At 39.3% G+C, this 26,841-nt stretch overlaps 1 protein-coding gene across 5 annotated transcripts; it reads left to right on the forward strand.

Annotated features, from left to right (window-relative positions):
* Positions 1-1,479: 1,479 nt before the first annotated feature.
* NUCB2 (nucleobindin 2) lies at positions 1,480-25,300 on the forward strand. 5 transcript variants are annotated; one of them, XM_062494379.1, is made up of 13 exons: positions 1,480-1,614; positions 11,708-11,851; positions 12,456-12,563; positions 13,295-13,421; positions 15,874-15,977; positions 17,618-17,803; positions 18,415-18,505; positions 20,086-20,144; positions 21,305-21,397; positions 22,407-22,496; positions 22,963-23,133; positions 23,440-23,521; positions 25,160-25,300. In XM_062494379.1, the coding sequence occupies exons 2-13, from the start codon at positions 11,708-11,710 to the stop codon at positions 25,270-25,272; spliced, it is 1,368 nt and encodes a 455-aa protein (XP_062350363.1). In that variant the 5' UTR covers positions 1,480-1,614; the 3' UTR covers positions 25,273-25,300. The 5 variants fall into 5 exon arrangements, with proteins under 5 accessions (XP_062350363.1, XP_062350361.1, XP_062350365.1 ...); XM_062494377.1 differs by lacking the exon at positions 1,480-1,614 and adding an exon at positions 1,941-2,241; XM_062494381.1 differs by lacking the exon at positions 1,480-1,614 and adding an exon at positions 2,443-2,655.
* The last annotated feature ends 1,541 nt before the right edge of the window (positions 25,301-26,841 follow it).

Genomic DNA, 26,841 nt, shown 5'->3' on the forward strand with positions numbered 1-26,841 from the left:
GAGGAGGTGGGGGACAGTCCCTGTGCCCAAGGGACAGCCATCCTTGCAAGCAGCACGAGAGGGAGCCTCAGAGAGGGACCCTCAGCCCCCATCTCCCACATCCGAGCACAAATTAAAAAAAGAATGCTAAGTCATCACAAAACTCTGTTTCTAAAGAGAACTGTAGTGTAGGAAAACGATTTTCTAATCTGGAGCAGTATCTCTGTGAGAGAAAGGGAAAGCTCCAAGTCGTGTCAGCCTTATTACTTTAACAGCTTTGTGACCACAGATGTCACCGTAGACAGTTTACATCCCCATTTTATTTTCCTCTGCATAACCCAGAAGCTACAGCTTCAACCACCACTCTGCCATTATTATAATTAACTCTCAACCCCGTGGCAGCTTTGAGTTTCTTCCCTAGGCTGAGCAAATCCCTCAATAATTTATCTCTCATTTGTATAACTATTGCAATAGTTTCTTAAAAAAAAACAAAAACACAAAAAACCAAAAAAACTCTTAACTTGCACATACTTATTTTGTACATCAGAACAACAGAAACACAGTGCACAGTGATAAAAGCTTTTCAGTGGTTTGTACGTGACAGTACATCTCTTTAAATAGAAGTATAGACTTACAGTGTTGAGACATTTTAAGATGTTACAACTAGAATTTACGCTTATTCCAGAAATCACTATTTTACAGGAAATGCAGTGCATTTGCTGTAACAGCTAGTATTTACCTATCCACTAAAAACAACTTTTCTGAGTAATTTTGGAGCCCTCTTAGTACTGAAATGCTTAAAGCACACGCTAAATAATAGCAAAAAATCTCACCAGGTACCACACCTTGAAACCAGGTGGGAACGGAATAAATCAAGCCCCAAGCTTACACCAAGCATTAATAAATGTGAAGGCCGAACTTGATTTCCTAAACTTAAACCTTCACGGGGGTCAAGACTTTTGTCCTCTAAGGGGAAGGGAAAACCAGGTCTGAAAAATCAAGTCTGAAAACAGCTAAGGCTCAAGTGAGTGAAAATAATTAGGAAAAAGAAGGAGCAGTCCCGGGGAACGATGCCTGGGAATACATTTTCAACCATTTTCAAACTCCCACACGGCAGCTCACGGCCGGACACGGGGCAGTGCCGGGCGTAGCGAAGAGCTTTGCACAGGACAAACCCGCTGGGAACACGGAGCGAGCGGACACTCGAGGCACCAGGGTACCGAGTCCATAGCTCGGTTCGGTCCGGTACAGCCCAGCCCGGCGCAGCCATCGCCTCCCTCACGCCCGTGACGCCACCTGCGCGCGCAGGCCCCGCCCCGCGGGCCCGCCACGTTTACCGCTCGGCGGCGCGCTCGTCACGGCGGGGCGGGGCCCGCGCCGCCCAATCGGAGCGCTCCGCGACGGCCGCCGCGGGTCGGCGCCGGCCAATGGGGGCGCGCCGGGGGGCGGGCGCTGTGCCCATGGCAACGGGCGCGGGGCCGCCGCGGGGCTGTCGCACCGAGCCGCGCCGAGCCCGGCCGGACCCGCAGTGCCGCCGCAGCCCGCCCGCCGGAGCCCCCGCTTCGGACCCGCCGTCAGCGCGCACCTCGCCCTTCAGAAGCAGCGCCTCCTCTCCTGCCGCAGCGGGATCCAAAGGTAGCGCCGCCCGTCCCGGTGCCCCCGGCGGCGGCGCGGAGGCCTGGCGGCGGGGCAGCCGCTGTCAGGGTCGCGGCGGGACGTGGGGATCTCGGCGCGCTATCGCCGGCCGGGCTGGGACGCGGGGGCCGGCGGTGGAATCGCGGGGCTCGGGGCGGGAGCGGGGCGCAGCTGAAGTTTTCCCGGAGCGCCCTGGCGCCCGCCGGGAAGGCGGCTCCAGGTGTGGGGGGGTGTGTGTCCGTGTGTCCGTGTCCCCTCCGTTCGTCCCTCCGGCCGGCCCGCGGCTGTGCGGAAGGTGACGGGGAGCTGTGGAGCGCCGGCAGAAATGAAGGCAGAGCTGGCAGCGGCGGTAGCTGCAGCGGCAGAAATGTTGAGTGGCTCGTAATTGCACGATCGCAAGGAAAACTCGGGCAGGAGACTCGACGGGTTTCATTAGAGAGGGCACAGCTCTTCAGCATCGCTGCCGTAGAGTCAAAGAACCCTTTGCGTTGGAAGGGACCTTAAAGATCATCTCGTTCCAGTCCCTTGCCTTGAGCAGGGACAGCTTCTGCTACACCAAGTTACTGAGAACCTCATCCAGCCTGGCCTTGAGCACTACCAGGGATGGGCCATGTGCAGCTTCTCTGGGTAACGTGTTCCAGTGCCTCACCTCCCTTCAGTAAAGAATTTTTCCTAATATCTAATCTAAACTCTCTTTCAGTTTGAGGCTATTAGCCCTTGTCCTGTCACTGCATGTTCTTTTAAATAGCCTCTCTTCATCTTTCCTGGAGGCTCCCTTCAGGCAGTGAAAAAGCTGCAATTAGGTCACCCTGGAGCCTTCTCTTTTCCAATCTGAACAATCCCAACTCTCTCAGCCTTTCCTTGTAGGAGAGGTGCTCCATCCCTCTGACCACCTTGGTGGCCTCCTCTGGACTGGCTCCAGCAGCTTGCTGTCCTTCCTGTGCTGGGGTCCCCAGAGCTGGCCACATCTTACTGTACTGCTATTCTAGTACCCCTGGAGGAGCTCTGGAAACGACTCCAGGCTGGCTGCTGCACTCAGAGGTAATTCCAAAAGTGGAGAAAGCTGAGATACAGCTGTAGAGAGGTAACGTTTTTTTTCCTGGAATGAACGTGGCAAAGGCTTTCAGAAGAGTTTGTATTTGGCAACACTATTTAGTAAGCCTGTAGGAGAAAAAAGCCTTCCTTGTTTGACTTACAAGTATTTGCTTTGGAAAGATAACATCCAGTAGTTTCAACATGAGTCCATCACAGTATCAACAGTGAAGTGCTTGTGCACCCATGGTATCAAGTTCAATGTGGAGGTTTGTTTTTTGGGGTTTTTTTGTTATTTTGTTTTCTCTCCATGTCAAGAAAAGTTCTGTAGCTGACTCAATATTGGTGCACCTCTACTCTGAATTCTGAATTGACTTCTCTCTCTCAACCACATACAGCAGCACAGGGAAGATTCCTACTGTAAAGAGTGGATAGGAGCCACTCAAAGACTTTGAAAACAGGTTTTGTTGTAACCTTTATGGACCTCTGCTTAATACTCACAGAAAGTTTATGGGAGAAGCCCACATTTCTGTGAGCACTTAAGATCCTGTTATGTTTCTTACTGTCTTTTACTGCATGATGATCTTGTACAGTCACAGTGCTATGTCCACCATGGGCCACAGATTACTTACCTGGTTACATACAGTACCTCCTAACTGTCATCATCTATTTTCCCTTTTACTTGCTTCTGTAATCTCTATGATGGTAGCAGTTTTTTGTTTCAGAATAAGAAAGATAATTATATTTTAAAAACCCCGTAGGTTTAAGCTAATTGTGTTGATGCAGGACAATGCAAATCTCATTCACTTCTAACCAAGAAAGAAACAAAGAGAAGGGGGAAATAAAATTATTAATGTTGCCTGTTGAAGCTGCTTAAAACTTACATTAGCAATTGGATGCAAAGGCATCTGATGTAAGTTTATCATAACTCTGCCTGGGATACTGTTATTTGGTGTCTGAAATTATATTCAGAAAATCCCACTGAGCAAATAAAACTGACCAACAACAACAGTAATTATTTTTTAATAATACTAAGGCAAAGTTTTCATACCTTGGCTGTGCAGTATTGGTAGTGCTGCTGACATAAACTTTATGTTCATATAAGCCAAAGTCAAGATTTTCTGTCAAAAATTGCCGTCCCCCCCCGTTACACTTACTTAACTGAAATTGCAGTCATGAAAGTGGAGAGTAGTAATTCTCTGAGGTAATAAAAATGTAAAATATATTGACTTAAATGTCAGAGATGTGGAAATACTGATGCAGTAGTTTTAGAGCTGTGCTGACTAAACAAATGTGCTTTACATAAGAAAGATAAAATCATTTACTCTTAAGTTTGAAGCTGCTATCAGGGCTTCCTATGATTTGAACTCCTGTGTGGAGGTATTTGATCTAGTGATGTACTGTTCTCTCAGTACTGATTGCTCAGTCAGTAAAAAAGAGTTCCTGTCAGATGCATAGCAGACATTAGCCTTTTTGATAGGGGTGTGCTTTTATGTAGATGAAGTCATGACCAGGTGCTAATGCCAAACCACATAAAATCAGTTAAAAGTCATGTTACTTTCAATAGTTGTTGCTCTTCCATATGTGTGTGATTTGACAGTTGGAAGAGCCAAAAGAAACTGCATTTCATTAGAACAGTTTTAATCATATTCGTTTATAAATATTATTCTTCATCATAGAAGAATTCAAGAATTCAGTTCTCTTATTCAAGAGAAGTGTAAACCCTTTTCATGATTGCATTTCTCCTGCTAGTCTTCCTAAAACTAGAATGGGATGTTGATGCATGTTTTTGTTTCTAAGCAAGAAATCAATGGGAATTAGCAAATTGTAATCACAAATCTCCTGAGGCAGCTATCATTAAGTGCCTAAATATTGTAAAATCTGGCTTCACATCTAGGTCTAGATGTATTCTGGATAACTATTGTGTGGGGTTTTTTTGGAGGGGGATAAAGGTACCTTAGACTCCTGGGGCAGTCAAGGTTTACTTTAGCATCATTACTTGTTGACTGCAGCAAAATATATATTGTTAGAATAATTGAAATGCTTTTTGATTTGGAGTTTGAGCTAATTCATTGTTTGTATATTGTAGCACATTTGAGGTTGCTTTTTGCATCAGCATTGTCAAAATTGCTGTTTGTATTTATGAAAAATGAATTTGAGACACCAAGTGTACTGTTGTGTGTACTGTTTTGTTCTGTGTGGGAGCTGAAATTAGAGTGCAGGAAGCTATGGTTGTGGCAGTATTTTTTTTAAATTCCTTTTGAAGTTGATAAGATTTTTATGAAGCATACACTGAATGCTGTACAAGCTTTTGCTTGACTATTGGCTTCATAAATATTTTTCTTTCAACATTCTTCAGTTAATAAGGTAGCTTTGTGGACAGAGATATTTACTGTTTTGTAGCAAGGACAGGGAAATTCTTTGGAGGCAGGTAATGTTATAAATATGTATATGTATTTGTGTGTGTGGACACAGGTTTTTAAATGATGAACCATTAACATAACACTAAAAAAAGGGGTTTTCAGACTTCACTTAGAGCTAAGAATGTGTAGCATCAGCCATACAATTTGCTTCTATGCCATCTTTCTTTCTGGATATAGCTGTGTTGTTTTGTGATATTATCATTTACTATATGTGGTCTGAACAAAAAATTGCTCTTTTCCACTTGAGCAATCATAGTTTGTGTTACTATTGGATGACTCATTTAATAAAACAGCTGAAGTGCATTTTTAAAAAGGAGGTTCTTTCAGCAAATATTGTACTAGGCACAGTCGAGGCATGCTGTGTTTTCTGGGATGCTGAAAAAAGCAGCTGTTCCATCAACCAGCTTTTAGTTGTAAAGAGAATTAAGAAGCTCGAGTGCAGTGAAAACATAGCATATATAACTCAAAAGAATTTAAGTCAAGTAAACAAAATGGGGAAAAATATTAAAATGCTTCTTGAAAAAATAAGGGAGGATTCCTGGTGCAGAGAACTGAGTGGGATGTGCTGTAACAAAAGATTAGGAGAGCATGGCCAATGTGAAACCTGTTGGATATTGGCCAGGAAAAATAAAGCAGCATCTGAATCATGGGGTTAGTGAACAGCATTGACAGAAAAAAAAATAGATGAAGGATATTGAAACTTTTTGTGTATATATATGGTAATATAGCAATAATAGTTAGCTTGTAATACTTGATAGCTTGCACATTAACTTCTAAAAGGATCAGTTTTTATTTGGGAAGGGAAGGGTGCAGATATTTTTGTGTTTTGAATGTTAACTTGTAGGGGGAAAACTATTGCAACTTGTAGTAATTTCCCTTTGCATATCATTTCCTGCTCGTGTCTTCAAGGAGCAAACCCAGTATAGGGGACTGGTGACCAAGTGAAGAGACACCCTCACCACAACCAGAGGTTTATAGCTTAACAGAGTGAGTGCAAACAGGTTTTTCCACTTGCTTCTCAAAATTGCTGCCACATGTCAGCTGTGCTTATACCAGATTAACTCATTGAACAAATAGTGTGAAGAAGATGCATTAACTGTTGATTCATGAACTTTCAAACCTTGCTTAAGATATGATAGTTTAAGGTGTCTGTGGAGCAAGAAAAATCTGGGGGGAGCTAACAATGGTGTTTCCAAACAGAATAAGGCAGAAGAATAATCTGTTTCTGTCTAATTTCAAACATTTAGTGTAGTTTTTTTAGGGTCCTGTAAGTAGATCAATTTATAGATTTGCAAGTAAATTTTAAAGACGTGGAAAAATCCCATGGAATGAAACATTTCCTGTTTAAACTGTGATACATGGGCAGGTATATTGCTGTTTCAGAGAGGTAAAAACAGATTAAAGATGCTAGGTGACTGGAGCAGACTGATGAAGAAATCCTTTACATCTCATTCTAGTACTGAGGGTGGGATATTCTTAGAAAAATAAAAACCAGTAGATGTATTTTATCTGTTTCCTGGCTTTTTTTTTTTTTTTTTTTAAATCAGCCCTGCCTGTGAAGATAGTTCATCTCTCGAGTACATCATAAAAATAGGAAGTCACATTACAGTCATGACTGTAGAGAACATTGCTGTATCCTGCACATCTGCACTGTGTCTTGCACAGGTTTAATTACTTCCATATCAGATAGAGCAGCCACATGTGAAGTCTGTGAATAAGCAGATTTATTGTGTTTTATGTGAGTCCAGATTTATGTTTTCATTGTCCATTGTGGTACACGTGGGTTTGCAAGTGCAAATGTGTGATGTGACATTTACAGTGTTGTGCTGTCTTGCATCATAATCATCCACTGAGCTTCTACATGTGCAGTCATTTCATCCTGATATCACTATGGTTTTGCCTATCTCAGTTTTACAAACTTTGACATGGGGTGTTACTTCTTTAAAAATACTTGTGCTTTGCTGGGAAGGTGATGGAGATGTCAGTACCTGCATGATGCTGTTTTCTGGGCAATGGGTGCTACCTTAATGAAAAGTAATTTTTGGTCTTGTGTTATAACACCTGGCAGCTCTGTAACATAAGTGTTTAGCAGCTTGTATTTCTGTTGCTAGAACAAACTTCAGAAGTAGCATTTTGTAGTTACCTCTCAAAGCCTGTAGCTCTTTATAATTCAAGTGTTCAATCCTGTTTCAGTGACGTTTATAGGAATTTGTGATTAACAAATAATCAAGATTGCTGGCAGGCAGCCTGCAGCTTTTCTTTTCCAGTTGTATTTTGCTGTTCATGCAAGTACATTGGTGGCTCTGTTTACTGTTGACTGTCTCATTCTTTTGCCTTGCACTTTCTTTTTTAAAAATACTTGGCAAAGTTACTTTCCTTTTCCCTGAAAGTTTAGGAAATTGGCTTTGTTTATAAACTACAGTATTTGTCAGTTCTAGACCACCACTTTTATGATTCGTTCTCTTAATGTAGTACAAGTGGGAATGTTTTATCCCTCTTGTAAAGATAATTTCTTATACCAGCAGATTACAGTTGTGCTACCTTTACATCTAGGTGGGCTCCCTGTCTTTGACTAAAATCACTTAATTTCCAGATGACAATGGTAACATTAGCTCTCTCCATCTGGGCAGATCCATAACAGCTTGTATTTCTAGTGAAGTTTATAGAAGTAGGAATAATAGTAATAATAAGCCACATGACAGGGCAGGAGGGTGTGTGCTGTGTATTATGTACTGCTGATGGCAGTGAGCAAACTGACACTGCTCCTCTTCTGCAGCACCCTCAGTGATTGCTTACTTGGTGAATCTAGTACAGAAGAAAGCCACATTGCTGGGTCAGACACATGGATGCACTCTAAATGCCTGGGAAGGGATGGGCACCAGGAATGGGTTTTCAAAAGTCCAAAATTCTTAAAAGCAGCTGGTAGTGGGCTGAGAGTGGAATGAATCCACTCAGTGGAACAAAAAGGAGACCCCCCCCCTTTTTTCTTTTCATCCAGCCTTTTCTCATACTTCCCTACAGTTGCTGAATTTTAGAATTGTGCTGAGGTTTTTAGGCAGGTGAATAATGTTAGATTTTTGCAATGGGCCTGGTTTCTCTCTTCTAATACACATCAGAGTAGAAGGTGCTCAGTGACTCAGGTGTGACTGGCACGCTCTAAAGGCTGACTCATGTCTTAGTCACCTGCTTTTCTTAAGGAAATTTTGGTGAGTACAGTCTTGGACTAGTAGATACCCAAATACAGTAACTCTGTCTTCACTAGGTAATTGTTTTTGTTCTGATAAATATATTTCTAATTTACTTGCTACATCATAGTTGGGTTCCTCAAAATACTGTGGGTAAAGCATAGTTATCTGCCAAGTCATCTGTGATGATACAGAGATTCTTTACTTACCCATTCTGGACTCCTCTGGTTTGAATTCTTCCCGGTATGTGTGAAATATTTTAGCTTGTTTTACCAAAAAAGCTACAATCAAAACACCCACTGCACAACCTGAAGCAAAACTGCCTGATGAAATCTTTTTCTGAGCAGACTATTACGTCAAATAGATATGAAGGTCATACTGTGATATGACAGCATGTAATTACAAAGATTATAAAAAACAAAAAACCCCACTGCCCACAAGCACAAACTCCACACAATGTCAGTAGAGCCATTGGCACCTAGTTTGATTTTGCCTTTTGGTAGATCAACTCTGCTGACTACTGCAGAGGTAGTTAAGGATGATACAGCTCCAGGGGCCCATCCCAAATCTGGAGGTGATTAGTGCTCCCTCATATGGGGTTTGGCAGAGCAACATGGTTACTTATATCTCAGTTGTTTCAGCTCAGCATGGACTTTTTATGTATCAGTGTTCCTCAGGAACTGGGAAAATGTCTGAAAAATCTAAGCGTGGCCCCCTTCAACCTAAACTGGCAATCCTTGTCTCCACAATTGTTCATGTTACTGGAAGTAACATGTTCATGTTACTGGTCAGGAGCTTTAAGAGATGTCTTTAAAATGGATCAAAGAGCAGGTGTCATTGTTGGAAGTGTTGGCCTTAGCACTTGCTGTAGGCAAAGAATGAGTCAATGCCAGACCTGTGGGAAGCACCTGTGTTTTGGCTTTCTGTGCTTCTCTGCCATCACCTGCTGGGCTTGGGCATGCTCATTTCATAGCCACATAATGATTTTCTAAAACATTGTTTACATACCTTGCATAACTAGAAGAGTGTATGATAATATTAAATTATTTTTATTACTATAATTTTGTATATATGAAAATATTTTGGTTGGAAAAATATCCAGCTATCAGGTTCTAGATTTTTAGTATTATCAGAAGGCTACACTGTTTGAAAATTAATATTCCAAACATACATAACCTTTTAAAAATTCTTTTGCAAAATGCTGAGAGTGTATATCTATAATTATTATATACTTGTTAAGCATTTTGGGGTTTATTGGTTTTGTTTCACATGCACCTCCTAGACTTCAAACATGCTTATGTCTTTTCACTTAGAAATTACTAGACAGCCCCATTCATGCTCTGCAAGAACTTGAGCAAGGTGGGGTTTTGTTTTACCTGTAGTACCAAGAGCTCCACTGAGTCGTGGCATCTTCATCAAGATTAGGAGACTTAAAGACCTAGTATTTGTTATTTATTATCATCATCTCCTGTGATTGAATCCTGTTGAAATTGCAAACCTAGGCACAGCATTTATACAACAGTATTCTGTAAATAAAAACACCCAACATACTGGAACTTTGGCATTTTTAAAAGCAGTAGTGTATAACTAATCTTTTCACTCATCAGTTTTGTAAGTCCCTGCAAGCCAACAGTTTGTGTAGAGGTATAGAAATTAACTTACCAGTTCCAGCAAATCAGTCTGGGTCTGGTTTCTTTGTGTGCTTGCTTGTTTTAAGGGCATAACCTGGGCAAGGCTAGTCAGGCTTGTGAATCTGACAGTAGTGCTGACATCCAATTTCAAATGCTCAATGTGGCAGCAACAACAGCTCCTGCTATCCCATCTAGTAATGATCAGATATTAGTTATTTTTAAAATGCAAGTAACAGCTATTTGCAGCACATAATCCATTAAGGCTCCATTTGCTGAAGATGCAATTAAGAAAAAACAGTTTTAGAGAATTCTTGTAATTCTTGAGTCCTTGACATATAAAACAGTAGATGGATAGGTGGATATACTTTTATCTCCAGTTATTTCCTCATCCTCAACAAGAGAAATAACATCTCTACACATCTTGCATGTATCGTTGGGGTTTGTTTGTTTTGTTTTGTTTTTTTTTTTGTTTCTTTTTGTATAAGATGCTTTTCTTTTCCTAGCAATTGAATAAGGGGGAATAAAGGATGTCAACAATAATTGATATTAACTATGTACCGCTATCAACATTTTTTGCCATAGCGAAGGGCAGCCAAGCAAAAGCAATGCATCTCTGTCAAGTACCAGATCATATAGTCAGCAAAACTGGCACTGACACCATAATTAGTTTGTCCCTCTCACCCCTCCCCCAAAAAACAGATTTGGTGGTGGTGGACATAAGTACTTGTGACAGAATTCCTCACATGACTTGCTAAAGCACTTGTACAGAAATTCCTCTTGTAGCAGGTATACTTTTGATTTATTTGACTGCACATTTCTTCAATATTATGTCTTTTTCTTTGCCACATCTAAGCTAATTTTAGACAGTCTTTGACTGGAAACTTTGACCTTCTAGGAGGTGGTTTATATTACAAATGTAATACTGGAGTTTGCTCAAACTTCTCGTAGAATACCCATAGACAGTGTTGTGTCACAGTCTGAACTGGCCAGACTGTCTCAAGGGCCTGACTTTTCTATCAGATGCTGGATACCATCATTACTTTTTTTTAGCTGGATTCCCTGTACTCACTCTTTCTAATTATTCCATCTTACCTGCTTCTGAATGAATTATTTTCAGCTAAGTTTGATAGAGGGGAAGAAGACAAAGGTCAAGAACTCAAAGTGCTCAGTGCTCATCAAATTATGTGTGAGTTAGCTCCACCTAGGACATTTAAAGAAAGGGTGGGGAAAAGCAGCTTAATAAAGTGGCCTCAGCAACAATTTCAGGTAGCATAAATGCTGTTTTTTCAGGAATCTCTACCCACCTGAAATATGGATATAAAGTGGATTCTAAATATTCTTCCTGCAGATAAATTTTGGAGGGGATATTGACTCCAAATCAGGCAAAATATTTCAGTGTTGAAACATAAAATCCACTGGCATTACTATGCTAGGATCTGATTCAATGTCCCTAATGATCTAAAGGAGTTTGCCAATAAATTCAGCAAAGGCATGATCTAAGTAGCAATGTTAGTATTAGTTATGTGAGACTTGAACATCCTAAATAGGTGTTCCCATCTGTTATTGATAATATCTCAGCAGGTTACAAACCTCTCACCATTTACATCTTAGGTTTGGCACACAAGTGGAAGGCAATCTGAGGAAATCTGTTTTGCCTAAGAATGGCCTTTAAAAGTTAGGGCTGTATTTACTTCCTTAAGTTTTCATACTCCTTGAGAGCAGGACATTGTTAGGAATGTGGGTTGTTACAGGTACCTATATAGGAATGTAAAAAAATTTTCCTCAGTACAGTATGCTAACATGATGTATGGTCTCATTTCAGATGAAGCAGTTTTCTGTCCTGCCCCAACAGTGTCTTTTGCTGATGACATGTCTCCTAATGGCCTTGGAAGCTGTACCTATAGACATAGACAAGACAAAAGTCAAAGCAGAAGGCCAGGTAGAAGGAGAGAAGGTGGAAAATCCAGTAAGTATAAAGTAACTAATCTGAATAAGTGTTTATCCTACTTGTTACTAATCTGGATATAGCAAACTCCTAGAAGGAAACTAATATTCCCCAGTATTGTCAGTGTGTGTGCCCTTTACTATGGGGAGGTTCTGTTTAAATTTGCTCTTTATTTTTTTTCAATGAGCTGCTAATGGTGAGGTGGCACATGGAAGGAATTCCCAGCTTACAACAGGAAGAGCCTACTGTTCTACAGAGATTTACTTCAAGTGGTGCATTAGGAAATTCCACTCACTGATTCCAGTTCAGTGTTTCAAATAGTACAGAATAGTAACAAATGAATTGCACTGTTTTAAAAAAGCCACACACTACATTAAGGTAACTGCTGGTATGACATGGATTCCTAATCACTTTTTTCCTCTTCCTTGTCAGTTGCTAAAACAAATGCATCATAAGTTGCTATTGGGCAGTGATACAAATCTGAAAACACAAAGATATGGAAGACAGCATAGTGCTTGCATTGCTAATATTATAGTGTTAGTTTAATAACTGTATTTAAACAAAACTAATTAATTGTTTGTCAGTATAATCTTGCCTCAATTTACTTATTTTTTTTTTTTTTTAGGATACAGGACTTTATTATGATGAATATCTCAGGCAAGTAATAGATGTCTTGGAAACTGATAAGCATTTCAGGGAGAAACTCCAGACTGCTGACATAGAAGAAATAAAGGTAGGTTCAAACAAGAAAGAGTTAAATTGAGGGCAATTAAATCCATAATCATGAGCCATGTATGTTGTATTCTTTCTTGCTTTAGTTCCTGGCTCTGGGTGGTGGCTGTTGTGCATTACCCCTTCAGGAGCTAGAAATTTAGGAAGGGATGAGTAGGAAACAGTTTAAAGTTACAGAGTTAAAGAGGAGATCCTGCCTTTTGTGTTTCCTTTAGTCCCTCATGGTGCTGTTGGCAGCTTGTGGCATCTTTTCCTTCTGTGCTGTATCTAATGCTACCCTTGGAGATTCCTCTCTATTTCCAGGTTCTTGCAATACACAGCTGTGGCTGCTGCTGCATTGTACCTTCTCTCAAGCCTAACAGCTCTCCTTGAGTGGGTGAGGCACTCTGTGTGCTTCTCACAGTTCTTTTGAACTCAGTTGAGAATATTTGATCAAGAAATTTGTCACAAATGGTTTTAGGCATTGCTCTTTCAAGGATATGGTCTTGCTCTTTGGAGGAGCAAGATACTTAGGAATTCTCTTTTCTGAAAGTGTTTAGGATTTCTCTGTTTCCATAACCATAGGCATAAAAATTTTGAGTCTGCTCTTTGAAAAATGCTGAGATTCTTAGACTGGGCTACAGTATTACCAGAGACTGCCATTAGTCTGCTGTCTTGCAGCTTATGTTTAATGGGAGTCCTAAAGGATTCTTTTTTCCTGTGTTTATGCATGACTTTTTGTTTTTTTTACAGAGTGGAAAGCTAAGCAGAGAGCTTGATTTAGTAAGCCACCATGTAAGAACACGGCTAGATGAACTAAAAAGACAAGAGGTAGCAAGATTAAGAATGTTAATTAAAGCTAAAATGGATTCTGTTCAAGGTAAGAATATATAATTTCTTTAGGTGAGTAAACAGATGGAATTGTGTTAGAGAAACATTAAAGTCCAGCAGTTATGCATTGTTTGTTGTCAGCAGTAATGACTAAAACTGAGATTGAGTGTCCTTTCTGAGCTAGCCTGGAGCTATTAAAGACCTGTGTTTATAAGAAACTGGAGAGGAGAGAAAAGCCATCTCTGTTTAATAAATAACTGGACTTGTTTCTGTCAGTGGATTTTTTCAGATACTTGTACCTTTTATTTGCAACCTCTTATTTTTGTAATGCATCAGTTAATAGATTACTCACAGAGAACCAGTGACATAGTAGGACTTTGTTTAAGAAAAAAGCATGACACAGTATTTCATATCTTTAGGGGGTAAAAAAAGATTTTTTTGTCAGTATTTTATTATTATAAATAAGTTTTCGAGGGGAATCCCAAGGAATTAAATGCATAATGCATCAAATAAAATGCACCTAGAATAAAGATGTCTTGCAAAGCTAGGCTAGTTTAGATGTGGCAAATAGACTGAAGAAGTGTGCACATGCAAATAAATATTTATGGGGATGTTGTTCATGTTGCAGACAAGCAGTCCAGTGGCCTCATCACGACATTCAAAGCTAGGTACAGCAGCTAATGATACCTGTGTGTGTACATAGTTGTTTTAGGTATTTCAAAGTTTGATGGACTGATTACTTCTACCCCTCTCTGCTTTCATAAATCAGTAGCAACTAACAGAGTGTGCTTTAGGAAAATAATCCCCCCCAACACCTCAGATCTTACCATATAAATGTGAGATCTTACATTTGGGAACAGATTATTATGGTTCAGAATATTCAGATGAGTACTAAGATGTAAAAAATTTTGATTTGCAGAGTTTATAGACAGCTTTGCCCATGAGTGCTTGACATCATATGCAAGTATGGCCAGATTACCTATAAAATTCAGATGCATCTACACACCTAGACAACATCTTGGAATATACAAAAAGAGCATTAAAATAGCAGCAGGCAGAGTGGTTTGACTTCCTTTTATTTGTCCTTGTAATCTTTTCCCTATTAACACCACTTACTATCTTAGTCTTCTGTCTGATCTACAAATATCAAAAAAGGCACACACACCCCTCCTCTTTCCTTTCCTGTCAGTTGGATCAGGTTTAAAAAACCCCAGAAAACTAGATCTGAGATCATGTTCAGCATATATTCAGTCCTCATCCAGATGTGTTTTTAAACATTTTCACCAAGATCCTACTTGACTGATAAGTACAGGCCAGAAGAATGTTAGGAGTTGGGTCTCAGTAATGTGGCAAGTAAAGGGTGTCAAGCAGAATTAATCTCTTCCCCTAAATGTAAGAAATGGGGAAAAACAGGTGTGGGGGCTGTTTTTTTTAAATTGTTTTTTTGTTTTTTTCTTAAGTATATTATTACACTTCCAAAAATGCTTCAAACACAGATGAAGACACATATATTTGAACAGAAACTACAATCTCACCAGGGAGGAATGATGGTTAAAATCTGCCCTGGCCAGTGTTTGCTGTTATGTGTTAAAACAAACACAGCATTGATTGTAAAGCAGATAGTTTGTGAAAGAACAGTATGTTCAAATATGTGTTTTCCAATTTTTATTAAACAAAATATTCTTTGCTAAGCCACCTAGTTAAAGCTTGTCACAGCTGTTGTATTTAACATATCAAAGCATAAGAGAGTGCTATTATGTAGCATTAGTGTTCAGAGACCATGGTAACAGTTAGAAAAGCTGTGGTAGAGATGCATTTAGTTGTTAGTGCATTGTATGTTGATATTGGTGGGTATCACTCTTGTCATAAAGAGGAGAAAATGTTTCCAGCTTTTAGACCCAAGACCTGACTCTCCACTGTCTTGCACTTCTCTTTTTTCCTACAAGTGAAGTTTAAATATCTGGTTATTTGATTCGATACAATTTTACACCGTATTGTACATAAATCTTTAGCCAGATGTGTGTCATTTGCAAAATGTTCAGGGCAGTAGAAGAGTTGGACTTCTCCCAGTGCAGTAAAAATATGCAAGTTATTATCTTTGATAGAGCACAATGTCAACTATCTCTTTTATATAAAAGAGAATAATTTTTGTTTTTTTAGTTTGTAAAGCTAAAGCTATTGATCATACTTTCTTTTGCTGAAACAGAAGCTGTAATTTGTGCATGTAAAATGATTTACAGTCATTTAACATGCACAATGTAAAATGCAGCACTGACCTATCAGAAGGAGTGTAGTGCAAATTGCCATCAGGTTTGCCAACCTCCTTCAGGAAAAACAACTTGGGAAACGTTACTGTAGTTTCCTCCAACAATGAAAAAACTATTCAGTCCTCAGGGAACCTCAGGTACTTAAAAGGCATAAGCTCCCATATGAAAGACATCTTGATCTTGCTGGATTTTGCATTTATTTTAATGTTTTACTTCTATGCATTTTTTTTCCAGACACTGGTATAGATCATCAGGCTCTCCTTAAACAGTTTGAGCACCTGAACCATCAGAATCCTGACACCTTTGAACCTAAAGACTTGGATATGCTGATCAAAGCAGTGAGTGCCAGATAGGAACTGCTGTGGGGGTTGGGGTTTTCAGTTTTATGCATTTTACCTTGGGTAAAGGGAAGTCCTTTCCTATATACCACATTTTATAAATGACATGCAGTTTTCATTTTCTGAGAAAAGTCACTTGTCTCCTTGCACACTTGAAACTTGCCAATGTGCATGATGCCAAAGAGTCCATAAATTTTGGGATGTCACCTTAACAGGACTTATCATTCATATGCATGTACAAGCAAATTTGGGAATAAAACCTTTCTGAGAGCCTTTAAATTAAATATAGGTGAGATGGGGGTACATTTTTCCCAAGGTTTTTTTTTTTCTGATTTCTGTTTCTAAATGATGTAGGAGTCTCACAGAATGATGTAAATCATCATGTCCAAACTAGCCATATGAATTTTGGGATCTATTGTATATGTATCTCGAGCTGCAAAACCACAGCAGAGTAGAATTTGAGATAGCAATATTAGAAATTGCTTATACTAGGCATGGCATTCAGTGCCTGTTCAGCAGATTCAGTATGAGTCAGAGATGTGTGGGGTTTATTCAGTGCCTGTTTATTTGGGGGGTGCAATTAAGCTAAGCAGGCCATGGCTTTTTTCAGATGCTAGAGAAACATACACTTCCCAAGGGGAAGAATGTCTCAGATATGCTTTAGAGACCACTGCATGTCTGACATGAGAATTTGACAGTTTTTATACTTTCAAAAAAAATTGAAAGATAATTTCTGCGTAATTTTCTTACCCTTGGATTATCTCAATTTTAGATTTTATCTCAATTTTCTGTAGAATTATTTTTATAGTGATACTATAATTTTTCTAAACATCACTTCTGGGAAAAATTTAGTTGGCTTGGAGAAGCGTATCCTTAACAGGACAGTTCTTTTTTATTACATATTTTATTGTTTTGTCTTCTCATTTCTCAACCAAGATACTGACAAGGTATAACGGATATTTAAGGGAGTCTTAGGACTGGAATTGTAAAAAACAATTGGAATTGTTTTTTAAAACATAGAGTGAATCTGAAAACTGAAATGTCAATAATGGAGAGAGAGTATCTGGTGTAAATATGTTACTTTGAAAAGTACTACCAAAACATCCTTTAATACTTTGGCCGGTATGAAAACTTTAAACTCTGTACAAGAACTTTTCAAAAATTCTCTTCTTGTACCCTCTCTCTCCATTTAATTGTTTGGGGCTTTTTATTTAATCTGTATTAAGCTACTGCACACTGAATCCCATTATTAATGAAGGCACTTCTGTGATTAAACTCTTGAATAAACTACAAATGTTCTTACTCTGAAATGATCATGGAGTTAATGGTGCTGTTAGTATAGGACTTGATTAACTTGAGTTCATTTATTACTCACTGATGAGAAAGGACACCTTGAAGCCTTCTTACAGCACCATGTAACTGCAAAATTGTCCAACAGATGAGTCATTACAAATTAACTTCTGTGAAAATGACCAAGGGAGGAGAGATGTTTCTGCATCACTATCATGTGAAAGCAACCCCCAGCCAGTCTGCCCTGAATGGCAAAATGGCCAGCCTTGCCCATGGATCTGAGCAACACAATGTTTTTAATGTCAGATTACATTATATAATCATCTGTCTGCATATGTCTGTATTTTTAGGCTACAAGTGACCTGGAAAACTATGATAAGACTCGACATGAGGAGTTTAAGAAATATGAGATGATGAAAGAACATGAGAGGAGAGAGTATTTAAAAACACTGGATGAAGAAAAGAGGAAGAGAGAAGAATCAAAATTTGAGGAGATGAAGAAAAAACATGGAGATCACCCTAAAGTTCACCATCCTGTAAGGTCACAGCCTATTCTTATGTGACTGAGTGTGAGCTTTCCTTTCCAGAGAGGAAAAGCTAATACACAGAAGGGTGTCTTTTGTTTGTTCTCATCATTTGCCTCCTCTTACTCATGACATGGGAGCAGAGAGTGGGCATGCTGCTGAGAGCATTACAAACCCCACAGTATAAACTCCTGTTCTTTACGTACAGATGTGTCACTTGCTGCCAGAATTCTTACAAAAAACACTGAAATTCATAAGGAAGAAGCCAGAACAAAACTGTAGGTATGCCTACAAGGAACTGCATCACAGCACCATTTGCTCTAGGAAAGGCAAAATAATTCAGCTCCCTTCAGCTCTTGTTTCTGGATGGGGTTGTGTGGCCATGACTGATTATTACAGGTGCTCCTTTCCACAGGATATGCAATTTCTTTACACTCCCTCTTTCCCTGAGCCTTTATGTCTAATGGAAGTATTAGACTTGACCAAAAGGGGATGAAAGAAAATGCCACTGATTGCATTTGCAAATAAAGCAATCTTTTCAGAGAAGTTGTAATGCAAAGGTAATGCAGGGAAATTGCACTAAATTGTCTTTTGAATAGTTTTTCTTTGTAACCAATCTATAGGGAAGCAAAGATCAACTGAAAGAGGTGTGGGAAGAAGCAGATGGACTAGATCCTAATGAATTTGACCCCAAAACATTTTTCAAACTGCACGGTAAGAGGTTTAGTTTTCATCTAATGAACAAGTGAAGTGACTTTGTTACATTCTGCTGAGGACCAGTTTGTCATATATTAGCATGAAGTCTTAACCCTCAGGCAACTTGGATGAATCTGAATAGTACAGTGGATAAAATATTTGTTACTCTTGTAAATTTTGTGCAATGTTTTAAATGGAGTTGAAAATTTAAAAACATTCAGAGTTTTGTTTAACTACTCCTAGAATTATACAGGCAAAACCCAGTAATGATTCCTCAGGCAAGTATGGGCACTTAGAATGCTGTCCATATCTACGACTTTGCTTGCTCAGTACGTACTGGGAGTAAATCCTCAGAGATTTGTGTAGGGACAAACCTGCTTTCTCATCCTCTCTGCAGGTAAGTACCAGACACCCCTAATCTTTGGAGTGGTCATAGAAGGGTCAAGCCTCTTCAGAAGTTGCAGTATTCCCTTGAGAAAATAAAAACCCTCTAATCCTGCCTCTAGATTTCTAAGGCATGGGCAGCTGGAAACAATAAGCAGTAGCAGAGATGAGGATGCATCTCAATGAACGCGTTGCTTTACATGTGATGATGTCACCATATAACTTTATGTTCTGATATTGTTACATGCTTAATCATAAAAGTGCCCCTAAGTAGATCCTGCCTGGCAGTAGGCTGCAAAGGGTTGAACAGTACATGGAATTTGACTGTCTCAAAGATGATGATTTAGATAAAGAAAAACATTCTAGTTTGAGTCTAAACTTTTATCTCACCTTATAACATATATAATTAACATGTATTACAGAAGCATAGAATGGTTTGGGTCCAGAGGGACCTTAATGATCATCTAGTTATAGTTACTAAATCTTACCTCTTCTTTCTAGAAAGAGATTTTGAAAGACAGCTTTCTGAAAATTTTTGGTAGCTTGTTTGTGCAAAACCTACCAAAACAGAAATAACTGAAATCACCTGTTGCCTTAGAGCTTAGTACATAGAAAACTTTGAAGTAATTACACAAAAATACTGGGTAATAATTTGAAGTGGATATTTTCTTTCCATTTCAGAGGTAGTGTAACAGTATTCAGAGCACAATGTAGGATAAAGGATGGATCATTAATTATCAAGTATTCTCATCTCTGCATTTGTCAATAAGAGTCGTCTTACACTTACCTCAAGTACTGCATGTTTATATAGATTTCCATGTAATTCTTTACTTTTTTTGAGACTTGTATTGTCAGTTAAAGTTTTTCTGCAAAATCTTGTTGCTCCTGAGTCTAATTACAAATTTAGTGGTTAAATGGGGACAGCATGTTCTCAGCAATATTTTTTGGCAGTTGCAGTCTGCGCAATCCTGTGGTGACCTATTTCAGTTTGCTAATCTAAGACGTAGAGAGATTGCTCCAGACTTGTCCAACCAACCAAAAGTGACAGTACACTCCAGCCAATGTCTGATAAAAACCTAAACATGAAGAAACAACCTATGTAACCAGCTTCTTGTTAAATGTGTACACTGATCCTTACTTAACTCTTGGAGATGTATTGCGTGTATGACTTTCTCTGTGTACTCAAATTGTATTTTTAAAACTTCTTTTTGTAGATGTCAATAATGATGGCTTCCTGGATGAGCAAGAATTAGAAGCTCTATTTACTAAAGAGGTAAAAAAAACCCAAACAAACCTACTCAGAAGCTTAACTTCTGCCAGTAAATGATTACAGGGCTGTCTGTTTTTTCCCAAGTATATCTGGGGGCTTTGGACTACCAAATAGAGTATTCATGCTGAGTTTCAAGCATCCTTAATATTTCTACAAAAGTGTAAAACCTATCAGCAGGCAGAATAAAGTAGTTGAAGCACAGAAGTCAGACAACAGAAATCTAGTGCTCATGTATTTCTCTGCTCCAGTCTTGCTGGAGAGTCTATAACTAATCTGCAGGATAGGTATTACCTGTGTAAATTGCAGTCTAGAGACCTGCTCTCCCTAGGTGCAGCCTGATAAAGGTTTTGAAGCTGGGCACTTGTGCTCATTCAGTGTTCATCAACTAGTCTGATGAGAAAAGATACAAAGTTTTTTGTCTGATACAAAAAAACTTGTATGACTTGGCTCAGGGACAGCACTGTGGAAGTAGCTACAGAAATTTCATATATTTTATGTCTGGCTAGTTTGAAGCACATATACAACTGATAAAGTAAACAGGGTCTTAGTTGCTTTAAGCCTTGGTTGTCTGAAAATTTAACTCTTGTACAATAATTTGCCATAATTGCCTTCACTACAATGAAGATACAGTGCAGTATTTTTTGATGGATGTCTCACTGTTTAACAGTGTTGTAGTGTAAAAACTAATAGCTTGAGGCTGGGCAGGTGAAGCTTAATGACTGAGAGAACCAAATAGAAGCACATAGGCATGAACTCTCCAGAAACTCATTGTGCAAGAAGAGAAGTGAACCATTAAATTTGGCACTGAATTTATCTTGTGATACCCTGAATGCTTACAAGGTCAGCTGCATGCCCTGGTGCAAAAGCCATTCTCTCCCATTCCAGAAACCACATGGAACCTCTGCTTTGAATCAAATGTAGGATCAGCCTTTGCACACTGAGGTCAACTTGACTGTAACATCCACAGCACTTGAATTGTAACAGACCACATGAATTAACTGAAAACTTCATTCTTAGGAAAGAAAGGCTCATTTGTTGCTTAAATACTACGCTGAAAGAGGAAAATTGCACACACAGATCTCACACCACTTTTCCAGATATGCTCTGCCATTTGAATGAGCAGTCTTTTCTTCAAACTAACATGTACTAATTTTAAATTTCAGTTAGAAAAAGTTTATGATCCCAAGAATGAAGAGGATGACATGGTTGAAATGGAAGAAGAAAGGCTGAGAATGAGAGAACACGTAATGAATGAGGTGGGGGCTGATTCCCTTCTGTGTTCAAAAATTGCAGTTCTAACATGAAGTGTTGTCCAAGTGCAGCAGTAAGGGATGGCCTGTCACACTGAGTGCTGCTTGTGTTGGGATTCATGCCAAGTTACCATTCTCAAGCCCTGTCCCTGTATTCTGATGTAATGCCTGCTGACTAGTTTTTAATTTAAGGAGTTCCAGAGAAGGAATTGTTCTATGGCCTCAGTTGTTTGCAGATACTGAGATTCAGCAGAAGTTTTTGTGAGCTGTGTATCAAAGAAAGACTAAATGTGCTTAGGCACTTGGCAGATGGGTAAGGTTTAGGTGTGAGAAGAGGGAGTAGAACAAGGTCTTCTGTCATATAGCTCAGCTTTGTCCCTTTAAAAAGGGGCTCAGAGCTCAAGCTATCGCCTGTGACAGTGAAAACCTTCACTGTGTCTGGTGGGTTTTCATCTCAGGAGACAAAGGAATAGAAAGGGGGCGTTTTGAACTACTGTGTTTTCCACCCATAATATTTCTGTATTCAAATGTATTCCTTAAACTTAAGGAACAAAGCAACTGTGGTCATCTATTAGTCATAAAGGGAAGCATTTCCTCCCTTCCCCTTAAAGGATTCCAACACAATTCAATTGGGTGGGATTTCTGTTTTTCAAAACCTCCCCCTCCAGCAGTGAAGATAATTTTGTAACTATGAGTCAGAGTAGTTACCAGAAAGCAACAAAACATTTTTTCTCGAAAAAAATCGTAGGTTTCATTATTAGTGTTTGGACTGTGAGTACAAGTGTTTCCAATCAAGCCAGTGATTTTTGAAGTAAAACGTCAGGATTTACTTTGTAGTTCTATTTTTGTTAAACTATATAAGCTTGTGAGAGAATTTTTCAGAAAATGTTGGGCACTCCCTTAAAAATAGGGCATTTGAAAAATTGAAAACGGATATATTTGATTAATGAAATTAAAACATTAGCTCCTCCAAAACCTGTCCTTTAGATTGAGCTTAATTTTTTGTTTCAAATAGGTTGACATCAATAAGGACCGGCTAGTGACTTTGGAAGAGTTCCTGCGAGCTACAGAGAAAAAAGAATTTTTGGAGCCAGATAGCTGGGAGGTAATGAAAAGCGTGTTCCAAGTACAACATACAGCACCATTAGCAGCACTTGGAGCAGGAAACCAAACGGCATGTCTGTGACCTTTGGTTTTTTCCAGCTCTGCTTTGGTATGTGTGTCGTTAAGCCCCTAGCACTCAGCTGCAGCAGCCTAAATGTAATGCAGATGTGAACGCCACAAAGGGAAGAGGACTGGCGCCACCCCGGGGATTTGGGAAGAGCTTTTCACACGTGCTTTTCAAATGGAAATGATCATTTTGTTTATGAATCGCTTCAAAGGGAAGATAAGAGCTCAGCTAGAAGAGAGAGGATATTTTTCTCCTACATCTAAATCCCTAGTAGAGCTTTGTTGAGAAAATAGCTGAGAAATTTTTTTAGTGAACTGTGCAAGCATTTAAGTAAGAAAATAATAAAAAATACCCATGGTTTCCTGGCTAAGTATTCATACTTGTATCTATTTCCTTGCAGACACTAGATCAACAGCAGCTCTTCACTGAGGACGAGCTGAAGGAATTTGAAAATCACATTTCCCAGCAGGAAGATGAACTTAGGAAGAAGGCAGAAGAACTGCAGAGACAGAAGGAAGAGCTACAGAGGCAGCACGATCAGCTTCAGGCTCAGAAACAAGAGCTTCAGCAGGTACATTTGTGAGGACAGCATATATTTATTTCCATCTTTTCTCAGTCCTTATATGTGTAATGTCTCTTAACAATTCTCAGCTCTGGAGATTTACCTCAATTTCTCATGAGTCCCAGCTGAATTCTAAACTAATGGTACCACAGCAAAACATAGTCTGGTGTTCCAAATTAAAGCAACTCAGCACTATACCTACTGTGAAAGACCTTACATAACTGCAAAATTTGGTTTAGGTGTATTTGTTTATGTCACATCAGAGAAAGCTGACAAATTCAAGTTTGTCAACTATGGTATTTTATTTTTCACCAGGTTGTAAAACAGATGGAACAAAAGAAACTACAGCAAGGAAATGCTCCTGCAGGACCAGGTGGAGAACTGAAAATCCAACCCCGTATGTGTCTTTCTGTATAGATACACAAACTTTAAAATAAGATCTGCAATGTAAAAGTCATTACCTCCACATTTTCTGTTAAAACTATTAACTTAATGCAGCTTTAATGAACTCTGGAGATAGGTTCACTAACCTGTCTTTCAGAGGGAAGTATGTAACTCTTCTGAGTACTCCTGAAATCTCACTGCTTTTAAGTCCATGGTAAGAAACCAGAGTCCTAACACAAAGCATCCAATGGGCAGAGAAGTAGGATTGTGTTGTATTAGTCTAAAGTCCTGAGATCTAGAGCATCCAGGGAAGAACAGGGACGTACAAATGAGAAGGTCCCACAATCTGTGGCTGCATTGCAGTCTCAGGCTGCAGAACAAATCAAAGCATTTGAAATCCTCAGTGGCCAATTTGCCAGCAACTGGATGCAGCATGACACAAGAAGCTAGCCTTGGGCAGTAGGAATGACCATTTGCTTCAACGCCCTCAGGAGAAGGCAGTGGCATACTAAAAACACTGCATTTCATCACTGGTGGCAGCAAAACAGTCAGTCTTGTATTAGCACTTCCTATCCATAGCAGATTGCCCAGGTTTCCTTTGTGCTTTGAAGGGGCTCTGCTTCCCCATGCGTCCTAAATGAGCCTTTTCTTATCCCTAGAAAGGTTGAAACTATGCTTTCATGGCTTTATTGGCTTCCATGTTCATGTGCTGACATGATCAGTGAAGCTCAAGAACTTTTTGACATTGATCTCAAATATTCAGATCTACTCAGGCAGGCTTTTGAGTACTAGGAGCTCTTAACTGCTTTTGCAGGGCCAGCAGTGGGATTTCAAACCTCAGAAGCTGTGCTCAGTGATTACAGCTCCAATTTAATTCTGCCTTTTTATTTGCTTTGAAACTGCCTGCTGGTTAACTTCATTTTATGGTCCTTAATTCCAAGAGTCTAAATTTCCCTCACCTTCAGTAAAACAATCATGTGCAATTGCAGATAATACATCTTTCAATACTGGCAGTTTGGTAGCAGATACTGTTCTTAACACATGTATTATTTTATGTAAAAATCATTCTGTGAAGTCATTTAAGTAGATGTCCTGAGAATGCATTATATTAGCCAGAACTGGTCACACCTCATTCACTGAATCAAGGGTGTCTGAGTAGACAGTACTCTAGAGCTGTAGCCACTGGAGCTACTAAGAGTAATTTAAGGAAACAAAAAATCCAGAAATGAAGCTGCACGTTACTGAAATCTTCATCAAACTATGAAAATTAGTATTACTCAAATGTAGGCAAAGGGAGAACATTTTAAGTACTGATGCAGTGAGGAGTAACATACAGGAGGAAGCTGTTAATTATTTCTTTTTCAAGCTTCCCATATTGGGATTAAAGGTCTCATAAAAACATGATTTATTCAGAAAGAACAATGTGTTATGTGAGAATATTTCACAGACAGCAAAAACAACTTGTAATCTAAGAGGTGACACTGACTAATAGTGCAGTCTGTTGGGTGTCAATCCAATTTCATTGTTAGGCATGCAGAAAATACAAGGTTTTGTTCCAGCGTCCCTATACTGGAAACTTTCTTTTAAAGAATTTTCACATTTGGGACCAGTTTACTGAGAAGTTACAAATGGTTCTGTTCCTGTTTTGCAGCTGGTGAACACAAAGCTGGAGATGCAGCACAGCAGCCAGCAGGAGGTGATCAGCCTTTACCACCAGGACATGTCCAAGAACCAGCTGTCAGAACTGATCAAGTTCACCCTTAACCACTTGTGCCTCAACTTTATAGCATCTTTATTATTTGGGGTGGGGAAGGTGTGGGGGGGATGGGAGGGGGGGGGACAGGAAATCAGAGTGAAACATGAACTTTCTCCCTCAGACTGTAAAATCATTGGGAATGTTAGAGAGGAATGATGATGAGTCAGATCTGATTTATAAATTAAGTTAATTTTGTTTCCAATGCATCAGTGAGAAACATAAGAGGATCATGTAGAGGCTATAATAGAGGAGGAAATTAAGGAAACCATTAATATTAAAGGTTTTTATGGCCAGGGGACTGAGCTGTTGAACTCTCCTCTCACAAAGAGGGAGGAGATGTTTAGGTGTGAATTAGAATCTTCTCAGAGAGGAAACAGGGAACAGGCCAGGATGTTAAGTTAGGTCTAGCTTGATGTAGAAACTCTTTCCAGAAATGCTGAAACGAAGACTATAGATAAAGGCCTATTTCCAGCACTACCAAACCCTTTCTTCTTTGAGACCAAATAAAAATGAAATTTCTTCATCACAGAAAATTTGCACTTTCTAAAATTTAAATACAGCAAAGAATTATGTGGAACAGTGAATATTTTTCATGTTTACAGAAACCTAAGAATTTCACTGAAAGCCTTCAAAAGGAATACTGTACTTGTTGTGTATTGATCTGAACCGTCCTCCTTGTTGAGATTAAGTCTGTGTAGCAGTTGAAAGCTCAACTGGCCCTTGGGACAGTACTTTTGTCCCCATTTCTTTCATCAGATGCCAGATGATCTTAAAATTTTACATGTTAAGTAAGCTTTTTACGTTAATGGAAATATTGTGCAAAACAGAACAAGACTCACTGTCTTTTTTCTGTGCAGATTATCCTACCTCCTACAATAAAACCAGATTTTTCAAAGTACACCACGTGCTTCAGAGAGCTCTTCTCAGACATGAATCTGGGATTTGTTAAGGGTCTCAGTGTTGACTCCTATGAGTCTTTCAGCAGTTGGTGAAAGGTTATGAAGTGTCCTAAGCCAGGGGTGCTACTTGTCTGTATTATTTTGGTGTTGAACCAGGATAGGTCCCTAGTATTGCAAGCCAAGATTTTACAGGAGTAAGTTGATTTTCATGTCAGTTTTACTATAATGCTGAAAAATTGTGCCACTGCCCCTGCTTCTCATTCATTTCAAACTGAAACTATCCTGAAGTGTAAGCCCTGTGTGGATTTCCTTGTTTGCTTGGGTTTTTTTGGTTGGTTGTTAATTTGTTTTGTTCTTTAAACATGGATTGTTCTGATTGTATAATGCTGGCTTTGAACGGATACACACACCTCTGCTAGCATCCTTTACATTTCCTTCCTGTTCTGTGGCTAACTGCTGACAGTGACATTAAAAGAGATATTTTGGGGGCTCAAGCAAAGAAACAGAAGCACGCCTCTGTTAGAGAAAGATGTTCCTTTCAGAATAAGACTTGAATATTTTAGGCAAGCTCAAAAAAACAATTGCTAACATTTTATATTGACATTTGGGAAATTTCTCACTCTGAAGAATTTGGATTGATGGAAGCCAGGCACATTCCTTTCATGCTCAAGGCTTCTT

Source organism: Cinclus cinclus, chromosome 6 (assembly GCF_963662255.1).
Source record: "Cinclus cinclus chromosome 6, bCinCin1.1, whole genome shotgun sequence".
NCBI classification, from domain to species: domain Eukaryota; kingdom Metazoa; phylum Chordata; class Aves; order Passeriformes; family Cinclidae; genus Cinclus; species Cinclus cinclus.